Source organism: Haliotis asinina, chromosome 12 (assembly GCF_037392515.1).
Source record: "Haliotis asinina isolate JCU_RB_2024 chromosome 12, JCU_Hal_asi_v2, whole genome shotgun sequence".
Taxonomy (NCBI): domain Eukaryota; kingdom Metazoa; phylum Mollusca; class Gastropoda; order Lepetellida; family Haliotidae; genus Haliotis; species Haliotis asinina.
In genome coordinates, this window is record NC_090291.1 from 46947404 (window position 1) to 46968538 (window position 21135).

The following is a 21135-nucleotide window of genomic DNA, read 5'->3' on the forward strand; positions in this document are numbered from 1 at the left end:
GGATTAGCTCCGTGGTGATTCTGGCTTATAGAACAAGGGTCTTTCTTGGGGATTGGTATTGTTACCTGCCTCAGTTGTACAGCCGTGTTAAATCCTCAGGAAGCACGCAGCAATGTCAATGTCTCTATGACGGGCCAACATTATGACCACCTGATTACCCCATCGCCCCTTAGCACAGAAGTTGGTTTGGTGGTACGCGCCTTTTAGTTAATATTCCAGAAATATCACTGTGGGGATCGCCAGAACTGGGATTCACACATTGTGCCCATGCACGGAATCGAACCTAGGTCTTCGGGGTGACCAGTGAACGGTTTAACACCTAGGCTACCTCACAGCCCCTTAATACAGGAACAGGACGTTGCTATATATGACCTCTGTGTGTTTTGCGTTCAGGGGAACTGGGTCACAATCCTGGCACCTGGAAAGAAAATTAATGCCCGCACGTAGAGCAAATGGCACCACGTGCAGTTCAATGATGTTGCTCAGACAGTATTGACCTATCACCATGGACAATGAGGAGCACTTCAGCCAGTTGTTGTGGTCCCACTCAAAATATACATTATGGACACTGGAAACAAACGAACAATGCTGTATGACGTGAAACTTATTTGCAGTTTACTGACCATTGTTTCACAGTGAAGAGAATAAGGACAGACAAAACATTATCGCTGAACATATTTAATTTTGATGACAAGTAACTTCATTTGAATTGAACAACTCGGTGGTTCATGAACGTGGAGACTTACTTAGGGCTTCTGTTTTGCAGAAAGGACTGTTATGAGGGGACATATAGAAGTTCATGGACTGTGAGATAGACACCAATAAAGATTGCGTGAACAGCTCCACAAGATGAAGGGATCATCATGAAACAAATAATGAATGAGGATCTCTCTCAGTCTGACATCGTGATGCATGTAAATGGGAACAACGTCCCCTGGAAACGCACATTTCACGTGAACACCAAGTGGTCTCGACATGATTTAGAACCATGGACCATGCCATGACTCCTGCTATATATGCAAAAGCTGATTGGAATCTCAGTCTTTGACAGAAGTACACTAATCAATAGATGACTGGGGCGGGATGGAGAAAGTGAGTAAGTGGGCGCATCGTCTCAGCTCATTTCACGGATCTATACTGATCCCAGGAAGTCTAACTGTATCATATTGGGATTTAGGCCATGAAACTACTTTGATTCTCGGATGAATAAATTCTTAACCGTATCTGGTCACATACGTAGCAATAAATTGATAACCTCTTTTTTACATACATGTACCTCTTTGTGAATTTTTTAAACATGGCTGCATATTTATCATTACTGATGTTCCACCTAAGTATACCGTGGTTCAATACTGGCACTAGGAACCATCACATTGTGACATAGGCCATCAACTACGTCAAGGCTGTTTCAAGCATGAAGTGATTTTAATTCGTATCTGGTCAAATACGTAGCAATAAACAGATGAGCTATTTTGCACATACATGTATCTTTTATGAACAATGATTTTACCATTACTGATTTGTAACTTAAGGAGTAAGAAGGTAGAGGTTAAGCCATTTATGTAACTGTGTGATACTCGCCATATCTTTTGGTTGGTATTACGAAAGGAAATTCTGTGGGACAGAAGTTCATGATCAAGATGAGAAACTTCCATTCATTAGCAATGTTCTCAGGGGGGATGTCCATCCAACATAGGCAGAAGATGACTCTGTCACGAAGCATAGTCCTATCCATAATGATTAGGATGATGAATCACGAATCACTGTTGATTAGTCTCAGGCAACCCAGAGCATACAAATCATCACGACGGATGGCATCCAAACCCTTTGGAGACCTGAACATTGACATATGTTTATTTCTACCTACCGGTCCATGACGTTTTTTTAGAGAATGCAAAACATTTTGTTTTGGAATGCTTTGCTTGAGTTGCAGTCAAAATATAATTTGGAATGATCACAACCACAATAATGTTATCTTAGAAATATCCTATCTCAGACTTATCGTCCTTCAAGTTCAGTCTTGACATCAACTGTCATTATTTCTAAGATAACATTTTTTGGATTGTAATACTTAATACGAAAACCAACTTTCAAAGATTCATTCAGTCAGTACATTAGTGGCAGTATCAAGGTGTGTTACACTCCTCTTGCAGCGCATAGCCCACTTCAGCCAGTGTAACAAGTGACCTATCCTGCCTCAGACACGGAAAGGTCTCGGTTCATTGGTCTACATTGTATTCTTTTGGTGGTATACTGCTGAAGGTGAGCACTGGCGATTTGTGCCGTGACCACGAAAACGAAACAACAAACGGGTTCAGTATGTCTTCCACATTAACGTTTAGTGACACTATATTTACAACACGGAGTGAATTTCGTCTAGCCACTGTGATGTCAGTCATAACCAATCTCCTCACTGAGGTCTGAAGTTGACACATGACAAGCAAGTACAAAATGAGTGGGGATTATCCGTGATCAGTTTATCCCAGTTTCCATCTTGTGTGCACAATCCATGATGGCAAATGGCGATCAGAAGTTCGTTGATCATAGAGACGAGCTGGACATTTCTAATCGACTAACCCGTTCTCGGGTAGCCTGAGTAATTTTTTGTCGGGTGCTTGACTCATAGCTTGTTCTCGGTTTGCTCTAATTTCGTTGAGTCTGTTTATTTATAATATACTGATATCAGACTCATTTCTGCATTACTGTCTCTTTAACCAGGCAGTGCAACCATAAGCAGAATCGACAACAATGGTGCCATCAACAGCTATAAGGCATCTTCCCGACAGACGTAACAGAAAGTTTTAATACTAAGAATTATTCATCCTACCTGCCAGGAATACTCGGGTTGTTTCACCTTCGGAAAAAAGCGAGATATAATGCACTATCCGATGTGAATCTGTCACGGAAAGTCTCTAAAATCTTCTTTAAAAGAACAGAAAGGAACTAATCTTATGACAATGTTAGGCAAACAGAACAATGTAGTATGATCAGAGAGAATTTACACAGTGAAACTACCGCCACATTCTATGAAAGACGAGGAGGAATATACACAGTTGGTATCTACCGTTACTTACCTGAGTAAGAATGGCTTATGTGAGTTAAATCACTTTATATAGTCACCATTCGTCATATACGTATACAATGCCACATGTTTGACACCCAATACTAGCAGGAAATGTACAATTACTGCCTACAATTGTTACTTGTACATTCATATTATTTAAATAGGTCTGTATACACAACCGATTCATAGAGATCTAGGATAATGTTCCCCTACATATCGGAGATTATACATATGACATTCTAGCTAGAAATACTGACACCGTCCATTGCATTAATCAACTATACAAGTATACAATAGAGACTAAAACAACCGAGCCTTACGCTGAAGAATATATCTATAGAACACCTTCACTTTAAATGTGGATACCTTTCATTCCTAAGGCTGAATTTGAACTGAACGTTCAAGCTGTAAGTGAAACTCTGCGGGCATGAAACTGAGATGGCATTGCACCATGGCAGCAGTAAATGCTGGGTTGTGATGGGTTAATCAAAGTCACTGAAAGGTTTATAATCTCATTATATGCCTGCGATTTTCCACCATAGTATGAATTTTCTTTTAAATTTTAATGACGCGGTTATGGTAGAATCGATATAAACAGAGGAAATTATAATCGCTCTGATTTTGTTAGTCGACTGTAATAATAGCTGGTTCTTTCAGTTCTGAGAATCCTCGTTAATAATTCCAATTTTCTCAATTACATTCTGTGATTATAGAGAAAGTATGGCTTACACATCGTATTTTACATATATCCTTCTTCAAATGATAATTCGTGACATTTAAGTAATATTTTTCAGGCTGCAGTAAACATTTAATTGACAATAAAATTCGAGTTTGTTATTATCGTTGATGTTAGATTGCCAGTTCAGTGACTGGGGAATCTATGGGATCCATTTACAATTTGGACGGTTGGAACAGACACTGCATGAGTTATATTGTATTGAAAGATTTTTATAAATTAGAAAATAACTTGGAAATTTACGAAATATAAAAATGCCTAGCACGTCGATTTTAATGTGTGAAAAATGAAGCCGCCTGTAGGATTCCGCCTGTAAAATGATCATGTGTTGACGACACACTACCAAGTGGTAATGATCCAAATCTCCGGGGAAAAAGCGAGGGCACCCGACACAAACACAAAGGCAAATCAATTCCTCATCCAAAAACAACACATACACCAAAGTAGAAACTGAACTGGACAAAACTTTCGTCATCGATGGACCAAGTCCGGTAATGCAAACCACATGTCTACCTTTAAACATTTTGAAAATCACCCTGGCCCTGAATGTTCATGAATATCGATTTAGGATTGGTTTTCAGTTGACCACTCTCGTCGGGGGACTAACGGGACCGGATGGTCACGCTGACTTGGTTGACAAATGTTGCCTGATCGCAGTTGTGTAGGACGATGCCCACACTGCTGATCACTGGACTGTCTGGTCACACAAAAACCATTTTCTCTATATACATAATCAATAAAAATAAAGGGTGCATGCAAAAAGATCAGACGCTGCAATTTGTATTAGCTGAGCAGTTTCACAAAACAACAGAAAGAACATTGATATTACATTTTTTCAGTGACATAATGCGAGTACACAGCAAAGCTCTACTATTACACTACAGACGTGAAGGTCCCATCTGTCTTGTTGCCATACTGCCTCAAGAAACGGTTCCTGCCAAAAGGACACATGTGAAGGGTCTGGACACGTGTCCTTGTTGTTAATAGAATTGATCAATTCTTTTTCAAAATATTTCCAATCTCAATTTAGAGATTCATTTGCTTACATTGACTTCACATACATATGTTTAATTTGGTTTGAAAAATGTCAAAATATGATTTAAAAAAAATGTTACGCTTGACCTTCCTGCATGTACCCCTTCAATTAACATAGTGACCCTGACTTTAGGACGGGGAAATGCAGTGGCATTAGTCTCAACATACAGGATACAAAACTAATATACATGTTATGTATACAGTACTTTGAAGTCTACTAAATATACAGTACAAAGATATATACTAAATATGCAGTACTAAGATCACAACTAGACTTCATGACGTTTGTGTTTCTCACAGAATAAGATAGCATGGGCAAAAGGAGCCTTTAAACCAATTTCTGAATAGACCTATATACAGGTGTGTAACACAAACTTTGAATATTAAAGATATTAGTTTGAACAATGCAGTCCTAACTTTTAAAAAATTGTTCCCAAAATAGATCTCTTCTTAAAACACACACGCATGAAACACATTTTCCTACACCTGTCCAAAGCTCATGACAAGAACATTTAAATTTTCTTTATTGTTTGTTATTTTACGCCGCAGCTTTCCAGTTATATAACGACTGTCTGTAAATATTCGAATCTGGACCAGTCAATCCAGTGATCGACAACATAAACATCGATCTGCCCATTTGGGATACAGTTACACGTGTCAATCCAGTTTTGAGGCGAGCATACGTTGCAGAAAAGCAATTCCTGCCGGGATCTTCAGGGGTTTAAGCCTTGTGAATACAACAGACTCGCTGACTTGGTTGACATGTCATCATATCCCACTTGTGCAGTTCGATGCGCACGCTATTGATCAGTGGGTTGTCTGGTCCAGACTCGCTTGTTTACGGACTGTCGTTATACAGCTAAATATTGCTGAATGCGGCGTTAAACTAAACACTCACTCCGACATATGTATATAATGTAATAAGTTATTTCGGTTCAGAAAGTTAACATCGCAGTGCAATGTAATTTCAGCCATTAAACCGGTATACCACACCCATATACCGGTGCAATGTAAACAACTGTGCAATGTTGCTGAGTGCGGCGTTAGAGAACAAACTACAATTTGCAGATCAACTGGACCTTGTTGACAGACAGGTCCCTGCAGTTCCATAATGATGTCTGCACAACAAGCCTTGAAGCTTGACCGTCACTCATACGTTACGTGTCTCAACGCAGTATTGATGATGCTATTGTTCACACAGACAGGTTCCTGCAGTAGATCGGTGGTGCAGTTTCATAATGATGTCTGCACAACTACTTCAAGCTGGGAACTCACTCAGACTTCACGTGCCTCAATGAGTGAGTTAGTGAGTTTAGTTTTACGCCGCAGTCAGCAATATTCCAGCTATATGGCGGCGGTCTGTAAATAATCGAGTCTGGACCAGACAATCCAGTGCCTACCAGCATGAGCATTGATTTGCGCAGCTGGGAAGCGATGACAGGTGTCAACCATCTCAACGAGCCTGACTACCCGATTCCCTTAGTCGCCCCTTACGACATGCATAGTCGCCTTTTATGGCAAGCATGAGTTGCTGAAGACCTATTCTACCCCAGGACCTTCACGGGCTTCAACGCAGTATTGACAATGCCTTTGTCCTACTTTAATTTCTATCTATCGTTATTTTCTGACAGTGTTCAGTACGGGTTTTCATCACGTTGGCCCATCCATCTACTTAATCATACATACCATCTGTGTTATCAACCTTCTTCTATTGTATAAACAACTCATTTTCTCCTCATCCCACATTCATTGTCCGAACATCTCATGTATATATATCACCCAAAATTACCTTTCATATGCCACATGCTTGTCAACGACATTAGAATCTATGTCTGTACGTACAGCGTCTCAAACAGAGGTTATGTAAATAAAAGTCCAGTGATCGACCGCATGAATATCGATCTATGCACTTGGGATACAATGACATGGGTCAACCAAGTCTTATGTGTTGCTGAAAAGCAATTCCTGCCGGGATCTTCAGGGGTTTAAGCCTTGTGAATACAACAGACTCGCTGACTTGGTTGACATGTCATCATATCCCACTTGCGTAGTTGATGTGCACGCTATTGATCAGTGGGTTGCCTGGTCTTATTTTCGGACTGCTGTTATACAGCTAAATATTGCTGAGTGCGGCGTTAAACTAAACTCACTCACTCCGACATACGTATATAAAGTGATAAGTTATTTCGGTTCAGAAAGTTAATATCGCAGTGCTATGTAATTTTAGCCGTTAAACCGGTATACCACACCCATATACCGGTACAATGTAAACAACTGTGCAATGTTGCTGAGTGCGGCTTTAGAGAACAAACAATCAACTTATAGATCAACTGGACCTTGTTGACAGACAGGTCCCTGCATGTTCATAATGATGTCTGCACAACAAGCCTTGAAGCTTGACTTCACCCAGACGTTACGTGTCTCAACGCAGTATTGGCGATGCTATTGTTTTACTTTTAAAAAAGGTTAATAATATAATTTTTATGCATCGTTATTTTCTGGCAGTGTTCAGTACGGGGTTTCATCACGTTCGTAGATTCCCACGTAGTCTGGTTGGATCACCATCATCTTTATCGTCGTCGTCGTCGTCATCGTCATCATCATCATCATCAGCAGCAGCAGCTTCATCAGCATTAGCATCATCATCATCATCATCATCATCATCAGTCAACTGAGTATGAACTACAATACTGAAACCACTTGGGTCCAGCTTCGATCAGGTCAGTGACAACATATCGGTATATGTTATACTAGTATAGGGTATACTGGTGTAAGGTATACTGGTATACGGTCCTGATCAGACACACCACCTCAGCAGGAGGAGCACTGTAACCGTGCTTTTAACAGGAAGATGAGAAAACGTCTTGCCAAGAAGAAACAGAGAAAGGTTATGGCAGTGATGCTGCTTAAAGAAGGGTATTAGAGCCACAGTCGAAAATAGTTTTACCATCAGCGTAGATAAATAATAAGTGCATTTGTAATGCACTAGATTCCATTCACTTGTAGGTGAATGCTCACAGCGTTAACAATCAAAGCACAGCACATTATTACCCAGGCTGCTGTAGAAGGCGGTAGGAGGTTAGTAGTACCATGGCTTATCCCACCAGGTACCCATGGGTGAACACAGACAATTTTGAACATGTATCAGATGTTCTTCGTTGTGAGGCGGGACAGAAATGAGAGAAAGTCTTTGGAGTCAAGGTGCCGAACACGGTCACTCATCCAAATACACTCCGCGCTAAACGTTACTGAACTTCAGCTGATTTTGTGACCAAAGCGAATGTGGAAGATACCCATTATATAGAAATTCTCAAATTAGACGCTTGAAATATTGGTTCAATTTGGATGAACCAAACCATTGACAATATCAGTGTCTTTGTATATAATTTTAAACACCAAGATATTGATCTGTTCCGTCAGTATTGGCATTCTACACTTTATTATTAGCTCAAGGTATGATTGTTACAGGACAATAAAATGTACTTCTATCTAAAACATACTTGTCTATTTTATATTCTAAAGATTTAAGAATCATTTTTCTTATCAAATTTACACTATTAAGACGAGGAGAAGTTGTCCGTCATGTAAATTTGAAGTTGAGAATGAAAATTTAATCTTTATGTTGATTGATCCATTTTTGTCCATTCTCAGAAGCAAATACATGTGTTGTTTCAAAACCACATGAGCTAGCTTTTACATCTTTAATGTACAGTCTAAATGATAATGTTATTCTTAATCTGTCACAACATAACAAACATAGTATAAGACTAAGAAATGATCTCTCAAACAATTTTAAACTCTAAAACGAAATTTTACAACTGTCTGTCGTTTTGTTCTCACCATAATGTGTATTGTATATTATTTGTATGTTGTACATTATTTACAAATATATGTTTGTATGTAGCCTTAAATACAATGTGACCCGTGAAGGTCCGGGGTAGAATAGGCCTTCAGCAACCCATGCTTGCCATAAAAACTGACTGCGCTTGTCGTAAGAGGCGACTAACGGGATCGGGTGGTCAGGCTCGCTGATTTGGTTGATACATGTCATCGGTTCCCATTTGCACAGATCGATGCTCGATGGCTTGTCTGGTCCAGACTCGATTATTTACATACTGCCGCCATATAATTGGAATATTGCTGAGTGCAGCGTGAAACTATACTCACTCACATAAATGCAATGAACTCGCTTGACTCTACTAAACTGATTTGTGGCCGGAGCTGTATGCACACGACCACACACGTGAAGCTTACATCCTCTCAGATAATGCTTAAACTCACGTACTTAGAATTAAACGTCCACCTACAAAAAGTATCATCTAGTATCGAATCATCGACTAGGTAGTTCCGGGTCTGTTTTATGTAACCTCTGCCATATTTATTATGGATATGTTTGACTTGGAGTGTCGTTACCAACGTGCTATCACTGTATTCAATAAACTCATTTTTCATTAATTTGTATCGACGTTTTGTTAAACAGATTTGTTTGTTGAACAACCAACATGCTGCCACACCTATTTAATTCTGTTTGCACACACGCAGACACCCACAAGCACACATACACACACAAAGAAAGACGGGCACAGGTATGAAAACGTCACTCTACTAGACGTGCAGTGATGGGAAACGTTGCCCTTGACAGTACTTTTAATACCTGTGAGTGGTACAAGTTAAATAGCTCTTTCACCTTTGATAAGTTGGAAAATAAATTCGTGATGAAAGGGGGGGAAACATCAGACATTTGTAATCACCACTTTTATTGCATCCCGCTAGGTAATGACATCAATAAAATATAAAGTATTCTGAAGTCAACCATGACATAAATATGTACATTTAACTGAGTCTTGGGTACTTGACTGCCCTCTGGGACTATGCAGTGTTCCCTTTGACCTTCAACGTAGAAGGCCAACAGACGTATTGTATGTTATATATCCTTGACATAACTACAGTGTCATAAAAATCAAGCCGTGTAAATATGAATGACAATTCTCTTCCAGTATTCATAAGAAATTTCTACTATTGGCAGAAACAACTAAGTCGAAATGTACCATATGTTTATTAACATCGACTATTGATTCGAATTTATCAGGAACACAGACACCGACAAAACCCTTCACTCATGTTGGTACTCAAACAGAGGTTATGTTGGTACAACGTCTCAAACAGAGCATAAATAAGTACAATGTCTCTAGCAGAGCTTATGTGGGTACAACGTCTCAAAAAAGGTTATGTAGGTACGCCGATATACAACGTCTCATACAGAGGTTGTGTAAGTACAATGTCTCAAACAGAGCATATTTAAGTAGAATGTCTCAACAACGCTTACGTAAATATTTAATCTACATGACAGAAAATAATTTATTTCTATCATTTCTAGTCATATGGAAGTAGCAAACAGGGTCTAATAGAAGGTACGTAACATATATAAAGTCATTCGGATTTATGTCGTTTTTAATATTTCTTTCGGGTTCTAATGTCTTACTTTGTGATATATCGTAACAAAATATATTTCCGACCTCTAGCAAGGAAATATTTTATGCTGTGTTCGCTGAATTGTTATGATAGCGCAGTACAGATAAAACAGAATGGCTTGTACAAACACTGGTCACATTTTCAGATTTGCACGAAGAGTTGGTTAGATACTATATATAAATATGGTTACAAACAACGGCTCGAACAGAAGCTTGAAAGGCATATTGACACGTACAGACATTGGTAGACTGGAAAACGTATAAATAAAGTCCGCACTTCATGAAATGTGCATATTTGCAAAAACGACCCCCCCACTCCCCCACCCCCCCAAAAAAAAAAGAAAAAAAGAAAAGAAAGAAAGAAAGAAAAAACAAACAAACAAAACAAAAATCCCCAACAACACCCTCATGTGATAGCCTGTATATTCAGTTTCATACCCAACAGCTGATGTCAACACTTTTGCATCATACGGAAGGAAGGGCCATACACGGATTAAGTCAGATGATTTTTCAAACGAATATATAATTACTCATGTTAAGTGCAACTTTCATGAAACTGGTAGATTTAATTTCCGGCAAGTAAATCATGAACGTCTTTGCAAATCAGCCTGGTGTGAAGTGATCTAAATGTTTTTGAATAACATTTATGAGCGATACACATAAAAGGAGAGAATGTATGTACCTTTTGTCGACTTCTCTATTAGTCGGAACACAGGTTTTAAAGCATACTCCTTCATCAGGTGAACCCAATGCAAGGAAGCAGGGAACATGTACATGTAAGAACACCTGATGCAATACGAAGGGGGAAACTTGTCAAGGGACGCCATCTGTTAATTGATGTAAATAGGTGATTAGCAATGGCTACATGGAAGACAGGGGTTAGTCAGCCTTGTGATAGCAATGGACAAAGGCATTGATGGTGTTGGAAGCTGGGGGTGATGTGATCAATAGATGAGGACAAAGATAACATCAATTATCGGCGAATTTGTCAATAGAGGGCACTGTAGGGCAGCACGTACTCGACCGTTTCGCGAACACATGGCTTCAGCACTTATCTTAAGTGATTCATACGTATTATTTTCACTGCAGTTTTTCGCTTTTCACAAAACTGAATTTGTTTGTGAAGATAGTTAAGAATGGATATTCTTTTACAGGCATGCAGCTGTAGTTTTACAACAGCGCTGGCCACCACTCTGGTTACAAGAAGTACATCTCTGCCCACTACCCTAGTTTCAAGGAGTTCATCACTCGTCACTACCCTGGTAACAAAGAGTCCATCACAGGATCATGTACAACATAGCCTCTTCATGCAATTATATTTTAGTGGGTTGGGAGGCGTATTTTACTGCCGTTGCCCGCATTATGAACACACTCTCTGTTGTGAGCTGAACTGATTTGATAAAAATATGTTGGACATAAAATTCATGAAAATACGAATGTTGAGTGTTTATGTTGATATGTATTACGTAGTCAGTGTCGGATTTGTTATAGCGAGCGTTATAACGGAGACCTATCATATGTCTAAGAGAGTTATTATCACCGGTCACTTCCGTTGTAACAATGGCCATTGGTCATATTCACATAACCCTTACAACAATGACGTCACCATTGGTCAACACTCCGTTATAAAAAGGTTTATCGCTGGTTTATAGTCCGGAAGATAAGGAGGACCGAACAGGCCGCTAGTCTGGTAATAACGTTATTGTTACTGGTCAGCTAACATCACATTACCGGGCCAGTCCTGACATCGTTCTGGCCCGTACCGTTGATACTGTAATAATGTACGGCAGTATAGAGCCAGTATTGAACCAATGCTTAAGCTTGTTTTACGTTAGTGGCCCATTACAGGCAAAACTGTACTGGGCTATATATGGTGGGTTACCTTAAATACTGCGACGCAATACTATATCGGCCCAGTACTGGCCCAGTTTAGGCAGTGCACCTCCTGTCTGGTGAATAGCAGGGGATTATCTCAGAACCATGCCGTCTGCTCGGTAGAGTTTGATATTTCGTACATTTCTGAATGTAAATTTACTTGGTGTGGCATTTAAGAATAACGATATTTGTTGAGACGCACTTGTAAAGACTACATTTTCAACTAAGTTTGGAGCTAAATTTTGAACAATACCATGCAGCATGAATTACTGAGGCAAGGACATTTGAAACATTCAGTATGTGTCATGTGTCATGTCACATTAGATTATGGAAAACCTGTTGACATGCCTCATTAAAGAACATAAATTCAATATATGGCCTGGCTTATAGTATTGTTTGATAATCCTGCCACACTGGACAAAACGTAAAAGGATTGAATGGTAAATGAAAATACTTTTAAAGACGACTGTATGAGGTGAATTCAATTTTAAAACCCGTGTAGAACAAGCTCATCAAGAAGGACAATGAAAGAATAACACATCATGTTTTCATTTTCTTCTTGGAATTAAACTCATATGGATAAACTTGTGTTTTCTTGTGTTTATTTCTTTTACAGAGTTTCTTTTGGTATGAGCTTTTAATAGTAGAAACTGTATTAAAATTAACCAGGCCAGTGTCGGCCAAACTGTAAAGAGACAATTTGTAAACATTACAGCTATGTAGAGGACCATGCTTCATTGCATGTACTGGGCCATTTCAACGCCAGTGTGCAAAATAGTACAGTCCCAGTTCCGGACTGCCTGAAATGGACCTGATTTTTTTCACTTTTTTTGGGCCAGTAATGGTCCAGTTATGTGGTGTTAGGTGGGACGATATCCACAAAGCGTTCGCAACACTACGTCATTCGTAAAACACTGACATAGTGTAATGCTACGATAGGTCGTAAAGCCACGGGCGCTTTATGGGGGACCCGGGTGTTATAAAACAGATAACGTATAAAGTTTTTGGTCGATTTTAAGAAGTGATACACTTAAAGGCGAGGGTTTCATTCAACTTCTTTCTTTCAAGAACTCGACGTTGGAGTATGGGTATGTTCTTAAGCTTTCATCACGTGACTGAAAAAAGCTCTAGGAAATAGATGGCTGTATTTGATATTTGATATTTGACATTTATTTATTGCTATCATTCCGTCAAGAAACAGTAGCAACATACTATAAACTACAAATATGAACGTTACAGTAGTTACAGACATATATAAATACAGATACATAAATGATATACTGTATATAAGTTCATGTGAAACAGCAACAGTAATAAGATAACAGAAGAACCCAGTAGTTTGTTGGCGTTGACAAACAGAAGCCAAGGATTCACACAGGGATGAACAATCAGATAACAATGGTGACACTTAGATAGGAATGAGAGTGGTTATTGGCTATGATTGGCAATGGAATAAACAAATAAAGCCAGGAATTGATGCAGGCATAAATAATCCTGTACGTGATAATTACGATGGTATAGAAGCCAGAATGGATTAATTAAAAATAATTCCTCAAAATAAAGAAGTTGACATTCACGGCGTGCTTAACAGATACCCCCGTCATCTACACATCCTTTCAAGAGTAATGAATGAATATTTTACTGGCTCTGCCAACACTATGCGAACAGTGTGCAGTGACATGTAGTGTGTGTAATGCCGTTTGAAGGATGGAATATGACACGCAACATACGTTGGACTGGTTATGTCTTGATAATTACCTTCACGTGAGAGTAATTCTGTCCGCTGTCTATGTGAAGATTGATGGGAGCGAGTCAGCATTATATCTTTAAACAAATGTTCCAGCCCTGTATGACTGTGTGCATACGTGTCGGTGGTTACCGCAATGCGTGTTAGTAGGTCCGGCAGTGTGTGTTCAAGAAAATTATACCCATGTATTCTAGTTTGCTTTGATCTCTCAATTATTCACGCTGGCTTGCGTTTGTCACCGAGCAGTTCACGCTGACTGTAATGACAATAACCTGGTTGTAATGGCCTAACAGTCATTTCGGACAATTCAGCTTCCATTAACAGATGGAAAGCACCACATCATCTCGAATTTCAGGTAAGCTCAACGATAAAAAACCCTAAAAAATCTCTCGTAATATTTTAGCTTTCACGTTTGAGTTAGGATCTTTACTAGCTGCTGATGCCATGATAAATAAATGCAAGCGATATTTAATCTATTTGTTATTAAATAAACAGTCTTTCACATCAATAATTGAGAAGGATTATAAACCGATTTAAACGAGGACCAACCACGAGTGACTGCGACTACTGTTACAACACTCATACCATTAATCACTGGTTTGTCTGGCCCAGATTTGACATTCCGTCTTGATGCAGTTGCTGTATTAGTGAGTAAAGTCTACACCGATTCAAGCACTCCGGGTTTATATCGCAACTGTCGCCATTTTTAGGAGTTGGTGGGCCCGAAATCCGTGGCAATGACACAACCAGTCACATTGATATACGAGGCAGTGTGACCCGTGGTGACAAGTTCGAAGCAGCCAGTCAGAAGCACATTAAAGGAAGAGGAGTACCAGTCAAGTAACTGGAAGAGGTATACCCCGCATTGAAATGTTCAAATTGTATATCTAGAGAACTATCAGTTCATTATATTTCACAAAACAGACGCATTGGACAACGTTCCAAAGGACGAGGTTCTCCAGGACCCTTGAAGATCCGAGCTAGAAATGGTCTTCATTAACCCATGCTCGTCGTAAGAGGCGACAAATGGGATCGGGTGGTCAGGCTCACTGACTTGGCTGACTTTTATCATATTATCCCATATGCGTATATCTATGGTCATGATGATGACCACTGGGTGGTCTGGTCCAGACTCGATTATTTACAGCCTGCCACCATATAGCTCAGTGCGGAGTATTATAACAAACCAAACAATACACTGCAGAATTGCGTCCATCGGGCACGCCACCTATAACTGAGAATTCGAATGCCGATCCGCAGCGATTATCTTCCTTGGTATCATTCGGAAACCACTCGTGTTATTCCGGGACAAGATACAATCTGTCTCCCCCAACGCTTGTTACCGCTCTCCGTAAACCATTTGACCTGAACTTTGGATCCGTAGCATGCCTTCGTCCGTGAAACAAAATATCCACCTTCCTGAATATGATATTTATTTTTTACATCCTGAGTGAGTCCTCGAAAGTTCGGAATAGTCACTCCTAACTAAAACTACAATATTCGAGGGTATAAGAATGGCGATACAATTATAGCGTTGTGGATATCACATAGTCTTTTGAGCGCTGAGCCGTCTTCACTTTAAAAAGAGTATTAGACAAAAATGTCTGAGAAAGGTGACGTACGCACACGCACACGCACACGCGCACGAACACACATGCAGATATATCGAAATACACAGCGAGTCCTCCAGACACTGACCCGTCCATGTAAAAGGGGTAAACCACTCAATGAAATCACTTTGCTTGGTAAACCATGTTTGACTAAAGCCATTAGCCACAGCATTCCTGTTTAAGGTAGAGTGTGAAGTCATGAAGTGGCCCAGAACGAAAAAAACAAGCCCAAACATTTACAAAATGACTCCTTTCGTGTGTTAACGTGAAATCTTGGTTCGTCTGCATACATGCCATTTTGATACGAACCATTCAGAAAAATGGCCAAGACAGTATACCCATTTAATGAAGGGAAATATTTCCTGACCGGGGTCTGATCATGTGCCACCAGTACTAAGTACAGGAGCATGTTACACTCGGGACACCCACACCCCTTCTCCCTCTTCCCAGCCGTTGATATCAACAGTCAGTGGCTGTGTCTCAAAACTACTTCCTCTCGTTGTCTTCCGGTCACGTGACGACATATATCGGTAGATCCTGTTCTCGTCGTAATCACGTGATCCTAACCATTCTTTTGTCTTGAGGAGAGACGAGTTGACGGCAAAGATTTGTTCATACACCAATCCCGCGGCGATTCCACCCAACATGGGACCAAGCCAGTACACCTGTCACCGTGGAAACAAACATTTAATGTGTGCAATAAATACAGTCTGAACATTCTCAAACCGTTGGAGTAAATGCTTGAACTCGCGATTCCAAAACCGTTAATGAACAACAAAATGAAATATGTTTTCATGAACTGTGTATCCGAATGCCAAGTCAGTTATGTAGTACTCGAAAACATGAACTTATAGTAATGGAATGTATGAAAGGTGGACATAGGTCATAGCTTGGCCTTCTCGGGTCCAAGTTCAGGTAATCTAACTATCATGACCCATTACGCTTGGTGTTTAACGTCGTACTCTGCAAAATTCCAGCTATATGACGCCATTATGTATAGAATCGAATCTGGACCAGACTCCCCAGTGATCAACAGCATGAGCATGGATATATACAGTTGGGATACGATGACATGTGTCCACAAAGTCCACGAGCCTGACCACCCGATCCCGAACTTTTTTTCAAGTAGTGTAAAGCTGTAACGTTGTTTGGTCGGAATGAAAAACGATCCGGAGTCTTTTGGCTCTTCAAGCTTACACACCCAAACCGGTGTGCCGCTCCACAAAACAATTTTAATACCATGTGTGCCCATGTTCAAGCAGAGGACCCTCGGAAAGTAGGGATCTAAGATTACTTTGAATGATGTCAAACATGTGAAAAGAAAAGCGCGTGCATACCCAATGGTGATCCCAGATGCCCATCACCACCGCGGGGCCAAAGCTCCTTGCACTGTTCATACTTGCACCGGTGTACTGAGCCTGGAAAATGGAAACTTTGACCTAGCAATCGAACATGGATGACTCTTATCCTGTTAACATCAAATATGCTCAACAATCAATCGTATCTGTCAATCATATGGAATCCGAGAAGGGACATTGTCGCGTTGTCGCATTGTCGCGTTTTGATTAAGTTTCACCTCATTTTGCTTCTTTTTGACAGGGCGACAACGCGACAATGCGACAACGCGACAATGTCCCTTCTTGGATTCCATACAATCAGGATGTACAAGTAGATAGTCTATATTCAAATGCAATTTGTCTCCGACGGTCAAACCAGACGTCAATAACAGTGCGTGAGTGAGTTTACTGCGGCACTTAAACAGTGTACCTGTTACATAACGATCTGTCAGCTTAATATGGGGTTAAAACCCAAAGTAATCCAATTCTCTTTACATTTCGATGAACCACGAACGCGACTGGTCACAAACCTGTCTATTAGATACATGCATCTTATAGAGGCCCTGATTTTGTGTTTCGGACAGTATTATCTGGTATCAGTGACAAGCCAGGTATGTTTACTGAGACATGCAATGTATTGAGATTTGGAATGACTCCTAATACAGGAAATGAGATTCAGGCTTGATTGGTTCTGAAACCGACCAGTGCCACAAGGTGTTCCACTGACATTAACATGACGACAACTCAGACAACCATGACGAGAAAGGGCCAAAACAGACCCCCTCCCTACACACACGCACGCACGCGCACGCACAAACAGGCACGCACGAACAAACACGCACGCATGGCGAACCGGGACTAGAAGACACGACCGTAATTTTATATCATGCGTATATAGCTAACCGAGAACTATATCGAGACAGCTAGCTGTCGGGTTTTGTACACAGTACGTTAAGTTTGCATAACAGGCCCACTATTGTCAGTTTGTACTTATAAATAACTCTATTCATCTCCGACTTGTCAACAAATATTGATGTTGTGCATCAAATATTTTCTTAACCGACATTGTTGAGTGTCATTTGCATATAATTGAAAGTGTCCACCTGTTACCCTAGCCTTAATTTTGAAAACAAGGCACAATGCTTGTCTGAATTGAAGTCATTATGTGGGGTTTGGGGTAGGGTTAGGTTGCGCTAACCCGGGTACAGGCAAAAACTTTCCGGGTGCATAAATCTCACACAAAAGAAGAACCTTGACATTGGGACAGTGCAGCGTGACTTTGAGGAGCAGGGCATTTATGGCGATGTTATATCTTCGTGAAAACATTCTCTAATCTCTTAATGAACACGTCTTACGGAAGTCATGGGCTAATGACCTTCGTGAAACAAGGCCTAAGTAATAGGTAGGGCTAATGTTTGTTGTCTAACGTCGCACTTGTCAATAGTCCATCTGTATGGTGGTGGTCTGTAAATAATTGAGTCCGGACAGGACGATCCCGCCTTCAACAGCATGAGCATCGATCTACGCAAATGGGAACATGTGTCAAACATGTCAGCGACCCTGACCACCCGTTTCCGTTAGTCTCCTTTCACGACATTTGTTCCTGAGGATCAATTTTAACCCGGATCTTATGACCCCTCGTAGAACTAGGTGTATGAAACACGTAGCGTGTCTTTACATGGAACAATGTTCATGTCTTGGCATGGTGACGTAGATGTTCTTACCATCATGTTGGAATATAGCTAAAAGCGGCGTAAAACCATACTCACGTCCTCACCCGTATCAAATAGACAACATGTAAACATTTCCCGTTAGTTCCTCAGCCAACATCAAACTTGATGGTATATTCTAATTTAGCACAAATAAAACACGACAAAAAAATGTTTTTCGCTGACTTCTAAACATACATTAACCCTTGTGTACTCACCGCCCAGGGGATATCCATGGTCACGACAAATCCGATACTTAGAGCCTTTGAGCCGGGATGGTCACTTATACGGGAGTCACATGTAGCGAAGATTCCTAGAATGAGGACAAACGTTGCCAAGAACTCCACCCCAACTGCTTGCCAGACCTCAACTTCACTGTGCACCAGGGTTGCCCCTAAATTCCCCCTTCTCCCTGCCGGGGTTAGGGCGTACAATATATATCCCCCAACGACTGCGCCCCCACATTGCGCCAAGCAGTAAGCCAGTGCCTTGGCGAAAGTCATCTTCCGTGTCAGGCACATCGCCACTGCAACGCAAGGGTTAATCTGGGCGCCACTGACGTGACCTAACGCCCAGATGACGGTGGCGACGGTGAGACCGAAGGCGATGGCGATGGACACGACGTTGGGTTTGAGGTTCTCCTCCACAGTTAAAGCAGACCCACACCCGAAGATAACCAAAATGGCGGTACCCAGAAACTCGGCGAACAATGCCTTCGGGAACTGGGGGAAGGTACAGTCGCTGAAACTGGTGAGGTTCTTCAGAGGGTTCAACATGCTGTATCTTGATCCTGTCTTCTCAGCATCCCCACTCCCGTCCATTGCAAATGCCTCTCTCGACATCGTTTGAAGGCCAACTGCGATATTTGTACAAAAGCCTAAACGCTCATGATGTTGCACAGGACGTTTTTAGTCTCTTCTGGCTCACAATAAAGGTGAACATACAATCTGTGTAAACACGAGTCTTCTGTCAAGGATTATTATCACACATCACGCATGTAAAACCTGTATGCCGAGTATAATATCATTCAGATCACAATTGTAGCACAGTTGTCATGTCATATAAAATCGCTGTCATTTGTATTACAGCACTTAGAGGCACACTTGTTCCATTTCTGAAATATGTACCATGTCACCACTGTACCATGTCACACCTGTACCATCAGCATCACGGCAGTCCTGTATCACAGGTAAACAATGTGTATAACGTCACACTCGCACCGCTGCACACTTTTCTCCAGCTGAATAACCTTGAATGTAGTCATACAAAGATCGTCACCCTTTGCTGATTCAGATTAACAATGAAATGAGAATCCATGACCTACTCCTTATATACATATCGGGTACGGTTTTTTCACACGACACTATGACGTACTTATGCAGGGCATATCAAGAGAGCGGCAAGGAAGGTGTCGTGTGTAGAAGTCTAGAAGCATCTGGCCTTATCAGTGTTCCATGACACAGTGGATTTGCACACCGCGCGTTCATTCCACCCCTGTTTTACCCGTACCTCTACCTACCTAGCTGCAGCTCCACATAACAGGTGATTACATGATCTGTTCATGCGGGTCTTATTTGCACTGGGTCATATTCTCCAGAAGCGAGACGACTGAGATCTATACAAATATTGCGACATTGTCAGCTGAGGGAATATATATAGTTTCCCTGCCCATGTTTAATATTGGATTCTAGTGATAAAGCTATGGGTCATCAAGCAAATAGTGGCGTCCATCAAAGGCAAACATGTCCTTGTGTCCGCACAGGTGAAGTCGGGAATATGTGTCCAGATACCGTATTTCCCATATTTGATGCGCGGACGCTGTTAGTTTTGTACAGTCCTTTGACTTTCGTCATTTCCTTTCAATGATGACACAGGTGCAACTCATTGTCCACCAAATATCGTATTCTACAGTCAAATATAGGACACATTTACGTGTGATGTGTTTACAGGAAGGGGTAATGATTGAGTGAAAGGGATTACCATACCATACTGGAGGTTAATGTGAAGAGGGTCATTAATGTCTATTAGATTCAGGCGTCTTATAGAGGCCCTGATTTTGTGTTTCGGACAGTGTTATCTGATATCAGTGACAAGCCAGGTATGTTTAATGAGACATGCAGTATATTGAGATTTGGGATGACGTCTAATGCAGGAAATGAGATTCAGGCTTGATTGGTTCTGAAACCGACCAGTGCCACAAGGTGTTCCACTGACATTAACATGACGACAACTCAGACGACCATGACGTAACAAAGGGCCAAAACAGACCCCCTCCCCCCACACACGCACGCACGCACGCACGCACACCACTACCCCACCAAATTGAAAATAAATACAATGACATATGGAAACTAAAATACAATTAAACAAATATGTCAGGAGTTTCATAAGGCTGTGGCGACATCAAGGCTAAACAACAAGCGTGTTCTGCAACTTTATAACTTTATTGTGGCCTGGACGTCTTGGTTGACCTCCGTGAAAAGACACGGCTTTAACATGCATTAATATTGAACACTCATTTTGTAACAGTGAAAATCACCCTTCTGTAAGA

The 21135-nt window shown here is 40.8% G+C and overlaps 1 protein-coding gene across 1 annotated transcript; it reads right to left on the reverse strand.

The window, feature by feature from the left end:
• Positions 1-13126: 13126 nt before the first annotated feature.
• On the reverse strand, positions 13127-20043 carry LOC137258363 (aquaporin AQPAe.a-like). Its single transcript, XM_067796019.1, has 3 exons — positions 18803-20043; positions 16876-16956; positions 13127-16203 (listed from the first exon to the last, which is right to left on the reverse strand). Exons 1-3 carry the CDS (start codon positions 19424-19426, stop codon positions 15949-15951), a joined length of 960 nt encoding a protein of 319 aa, XP_067652120.1. The 5' UTR covers positions 19427-20043; the 3' UTR covers positions 13127-15948.
• Positions 20044-21135: the final 1092 nt, after the last annotated feature.